Genomic DNA, 5,556 nt, shown 5'->3' with positions numbered 1-5,556 from the left:
TTAGCCTAAACAATTGCAGTTGGGTGCCTGTGTGGCAGACTCCCCGTGCCACTGCACCGAGACGAGTGTCCGAGGCTCTGATCATACAGGTGTGGTTAATAACTCTGATTAATGGGTAATGTAGGTAATGTAGTGGGCAGTCAGACTAAAAAGGGTCAACTTTACTGGTGCTGTGTTGTGTTTGTTGGGTCGCTGAAAACCAGCTTTTAACAGAGGGGAATGTTTTAATAAATCAGTTTTGCCTCAAATGTAAATGTTAATTACGGTAGCATGTGCTGCAGTCACTACAGCTAGTCGCTGCCACGTTCATCAATGAGAGCGTTTCCACTGGGCCTGCTGTGGCATGTTTTAACAGCCTCCCAGCAGCTGCTGAATGTGTTTAATCTTAGACATGCAGTGAAATTAATAATGAAACAATTTCTTGCATGATACACAACGTTTATGTGAGTGTTAAATAATTATTTCTTGCATGTTAAGTGTTTACTGACATTTGTTTGTTGTTGCATGTCTCAGAAAAATGTTGATCCAGGTTCGGTATTGCCAACAGCAGAAGTATGTGAAGTTGGATGAGGTTGATGGATGTTTTGATTTTGTGCAGTTCCATGACAAAGGTTTGTTTTTGTTTTACTTATGCTTGGTTTGATATAAAGGGCAGAACAACGCCCCTTTCTTTTAAGATTTGGACTGAAAAGGGAATGTATTTTATGCAGGGGATTATCTCTGAATTTGTTTACAGTGGTGGATTAAATTATTGAATGTGAAATGAGGCAAGATCAGTGCTAGCTTAAAGGTCCACTCAGATGTATCTTGTCTTTTCCAGTCATCGAGAGATTTTGCCTGCCACCTGACGCAAAATTAGTGTACAAAGATGCAACAGGGACAGAAGTTGATGAGGACATTTTCAGTGACCTTGTCAGCCAAGGCAATGTGACTCTATCAGTTTTCTCAAATGACGGTGAGAAATGTAAAGGGGTAAATTACATAATGCAATGTGTAAAACACTAATGCAAATTTATAAGTACAGAAATACAGTAAACAATTTCAATTTAATGTTTTCAGAATTAAGTCATTTAATACACTTAAAGGTGGATCAAATATTCAATATCATTCTTTGTGGTTACACAACAGGGACATTCAGCCTGACTTTTATTAAATGGTTTAAATGTCATTTTAACTGACATAAATCCAACATGAATACCAAATGTATTTTTGATTAATCTAATTCATGCCTTTAAAACAATTTCTGAAAATATTTCTGAATTGCCTATCAAGACTGAGAATCAATTGATTAAATGAGTTGAGTCTATGGTGTGCCGTTGGCTTGGTTAGATCAAAAATCTTCTATGACTTTTTGTATACTGCAAATAAACACCCCACCCCCCTTCTTTTTTTTTTTTTTTTTTTTTTTTTTTAGAATTTTCCGATTGCTCCTTGTCCTCTCCATCCGATTATTCTGATTCAAGCTTCAGTTCATGTGCAAGTACATCAACTATACTCCTAGATGAGGTTCCTAGGAAGAAACCAAGACTTGAGGGCCCACTTACTGCAGCATCTGCTAGAAAGGTTGTGCTAAGTACTCACAGGTTTCTTAAAATCAACATTTGTCATCCTTAAACTCTAGAAAGGCAGTTTATCACATTTGTTTTTTTGCTTCTTTTTCAAAGTTGATTGAAGATGTCCTTGGTACCAGCTCAGGTGGTGAAGAGGTCCTCCAAGAGTATCACACAACAAAAACTCTAACAGATGCTACCAGAAGAAAGTTGGTCAATATAATAGTGGCACACATGATTGATAAACACGGGTATGTGTGTTCTATTTGTCTGTACTATCCTTTTTTTATTAACAAGTTAACTACTTGGCCCTTGTATTAATGCTAATTTGATCTTTTCTCAGGCAACTCCCCAGCAAAGCTGTTCGAGATGAGTACGCTCTTGGGATAGTGACAGTGTTCCCGTCCCTCAAAGACCCATACTCCAAGAAAGGCTATGTATAGTCATTATTATTGTACTCTCTGTTTACATAATTTTCATGTTTTGTCTACATTACAGTAACATTTAGATTCTGAAATTTCACAGTAGCTTATGAGGTTGACATCACATTAATTTTGAATGTATTTCCATTTTAGGAACATTTCTATGATACTGCAAGCAGCACCGGATACATTTCTTGGCGTCTGAAAACGATTCAGAGAAAGATTCGAAGAGGACATGCATCTACAAGTAGCCCCACTGGCTTTTCCCCAGGAGGAGGTCAGTCTATCTATATATCTATCTATCTATCTATCTATCTATCTATCTATCTATCTATCTATCTATCTATCTATCTATCTATCTATCTATCTATCTATCTATCTATCTATCTATCTATCTATCTATCTATCTATCTATCTATCTATCTATCTATCTATCTATCTATCTATCTATCTATCTATCTATCTATCTATCTATCTATCTATCTATCTATCTATCTATCTATCTATCTATCTATCTCTCTCTCTATCTCTCTATCTCTCTATCTCTCTCTCTACGCAACTGTCTTTCTTTCTCTAAGTACCCCTCATTTTTCTTTCTTTCTTACAACTTCATCTAGGGTGTTTCTTGTTTTTTTTCTTGAAAGAATTGTGTGCTTTTTTTCAGGAGGCCCAAATGTGCGCAGGTCCATTGTTGTTGACCAGCAGCTTGATGGGGATGCATACCAGGAAGCCATCTCCTTGCTCAACCATACAACAGACAGTTCCGTAATTTTTCTGAAGATGAGAGAGACCTTTCAGAATCGCCAAAAACTCATCCACGACTCAGACAAAACTCAAGATATCTTCTCCATCTTCCCAAGATTCCTGGATACAAAGGGATTGGTAAGTATGAAATGGGATTTTTAGAATGCCTTGAAATGTGCTGAATGTGGTAGTAGTACATTTGCTTTCTTATAGATGAATCAAGACTTCACACTCCTGTTTGAAGAGGAGGTTTCCAACCTGCTGCTCCAGAAATGGGATCCGTTCTTCAGAGATAACGTCATCAAAGAGGCCAAGCGGCTCACCCCAACACCTGAGCTGCGCCGAATGCTGCAGGCCGCAGAGTCTCCAGGAAGTGAACTTGATGAGGCACCAAGTGAGTTTTGTTCGATAGAATTTGTTATAAGCAATTACAGTTCAATAGTCTTGTGATTAATAAAGACCGATTGATTTTATGTTACTGGACTTCAATTGTTCGTTCATTCTGTGTATTTCTTTTTCTTTAAAAAAAAAAAAAAAATCTTTAGCTGTCAGTTTGAGTACAAAGGTGGACTTGTTGTTTGCAGTTCCATGGAGGAAGACATGCCAGTCTTTTGTCAAATAGATGATGTACTTCTGGTTGAAGATGACGTTTATTTTTTGACAAAAAAGCTATTTACAGAGATGTTTGTTGAATACCACCATGCCTTCAAAGTTTTACCAACTGAAGAGAGGTGTGTCATGAAAATGACTGAACTCAAATGTCACAAACCATTTGATATTCATATATATGGTAAAGCAGATGAAAGTTTGTACATTATACCCTCGTTTTTTATGTTTTAACTGACTGCATTGGGGGAAAGTTCTTAAAATAAATGGTAAGCAGATGGAAGTTTGTACATTATACCCTCATGTTTTAACTGACTGCATTGGGGGAAAAGTTAAAATAAATTGTGTTTTTGAAAATGCATTTTTCTTGGAATTGTCATTTTAATGGTTGTATTGTACTGTTTTTTTTTTTAACTATGTAGTGTCAATTTAACCCAATATAGGAAGTTAAAAAGGAGCTTTGATATAATGTAAATCGATAGTGTTAATTTAACCCAGTTTAGAGAGTTAAAAAGGAACTCTGATATAGTGTTAATGTAACTCGATATAGTGTTAATTTAACACAGTTTAGGGAGTTAAAAAGGAACTCTGATATAGTGTTAATGTAACTCGATATAGTGTTAATTTAACACAGTTTAGGGAGTTAAAAAGGAACTCTGATATAGTGTTAATGTAACTCGATATAGTGTTAATTCAACCCAGTCTAGGGAGTTAAAAAGTAACTCTGATATAGTGTTAATGTAACTCAATATAGTGTTAATTCAACCCAGTCTAGGGAGTTAAAAAGTAACTCTAGGTACAGTGTTAAATAATTAACTATTTTGAAAGTGTTAATTTAACTCTGTCGAGTGTGGAGCTATATAAACCCGCAAAAAGTGTTAAAATTGACTCTGTGGGAGTTGATTCAACACTCCAGTTTTTGCTGTGTGCTTAAATCGCATTTTCTCGGCGAGCTGAGCACTTTTTCTGAATTGTGCCGCTCCCGTCACTCTGGTTAGGTTGGCATCGAAAAAAACGCTCTCGGGTGCTTTAGAGTGCCGAGTTTATCACTGCGCATGAAGAAATGACCACCTCCAACGTTTGGTTTATGTTTTATAAGCATTTTTAATTGTATTGCTTAAATCGCATTTTCTCGGCGAGCTGAGCACTTTTTCTGAATTGTGCCGCTCCCGTCACTCTGGTTAGGTTGGCATAGTTATAGCGCTCTCGGGTACTTCAGAGTGCCAAGTTTATCACTGCGCATGAAGAAATGACCACCTGCAACGTTTGGTTTATGTTTTATAAGCATTTTTAATTTTATTGCCTAAATCGCATTTTCTCGACGAGCTGAGCACTTTTTCTGAATTGTGCCGCTCCCGTCACTCTGGTTAGGTTGGCATAGAAAAAAACGCTCACGGGTGCTTTAGAGTGCCGAGTTTATCACTGCGCATGAAGAAATGACCACCTCCAACGTTTGGTTTATGTTTTATAAGCATTTTTAATTTTATTGCTTAAATCGCATTTTCTCGACGAGCTGAGCACGTTTTCTGAATGGTGCCACTCCCGTCACTCTGGTTAGGTTGGCATAGGTAAAAGCGCTCTCGGGTGCTTCAGAGTGCCGAGTTTATCACTGCGCATGAAGAAATGACCACCTGCAATGTTTGTTTTATATTTTATAAGCATTTTTAATTTTATTGCTTAAATCGCATTTTCTCGACGAGCTGAGCACTTTTTCTGAATTGTGCCGCTCCCGTCACTCTGGTTAGGTTGGCATAGAAAAAAAACGCTCTCGGGTGCTTTAGAGTGCCGAGTTTATCACTGCGCATGAAGAAATGACCACCTACAACGTTTGGTTTATGTTTTATAAGCATTTTTAATTTTATTGCTTAAATCGCATTTTCTCGGCGAGCTGAGCACGTTTTCTGAATGGTGCGTCTCCCGACACTCTGGTTACGTTGGCATAGAAAAAAGCGCTCTTGGGTGCTTCAGAGTGCCGAGTTTATCACTGTTCATGAAGAAATAACCACCTACAACGTTTGGTTTATGTTTTATAAGCATTTCTAATTTTATTGCTTAAATCGCATTTTCTCGACGAGCTGAGCACTTTTTCTGAATGGTGCCGCTCCCGTCACTCTGGTTAGGTTGGCATAGAAAAAAGCGCTTTCGGGTGCTTCAGAGTGCCGAGTTTATCACTGCGCATGAAGAAATGACCACCTGCAACGTTTGTTTTATGTTTTATAAGCATTTTTAATCTT

General features: G+C 37.5%; 1 protein-coding gene across 2 annotated transcripts; it reads left to right on the top strand.

The window, feature by feature from the left end:
• Nucleotides 1–211: 211 nt before the first annotated feature.
• LOC133156097 (uncharacterized) lies at nt 212–3,194 on the top strand. 2 transcript variants are annotated; one of them, XM_061281861.1, is made up of 8 exons: nt 212–611; nt 821–955; nt 1,415–1,563; nt 1,665–1,801; nt 1,894–1,987; nt 2,126–2,249; nt 2,637–2,854; nt 2,930–3,194. In XM_061281861.1, the coding sequence occupies exons 1-8, from the start codon at nt 518–520 to the stop codon at nt 3,164–3,166; spliced, it is 1,188 nt and encodes a 395-aa protein (XP_061137845.1). In that variant the 5' UTR covers nt 212–517; the 3' UTR covers nt 3,167–3,194. The 2 variants fall into 2 exon arrangements, with proteins under 2 accessions (XP_061137845.1, XP_061137847.1); XM_061281863.1 differs by lacking the exon at nt 821–955.
• The last annotated feature ends 2,362 nt before the right edge of the window (nt 3,195–5,556 follow it).

This window comes from Syngnathus typhle, linkage group LG6 (assembly GCF_033458585.1).
Source record: "Syngnathus typhle isolate RoL2023-S1 ecotype Sweden linkage group LG6, RoL_Styp_1.0, whole genome shotgun sequence".
NCBI classification, from domain to species: domain Eukaryota; kingdom Metazoa; phylum Chordata; class Actinopteri; order Syngnathiformes; family Syngnathidae; genus Syngnathus; species Syngnathus typhle.
This window is presented reverse-complemented; position numbering and strand designations above follow the sequence as displayed.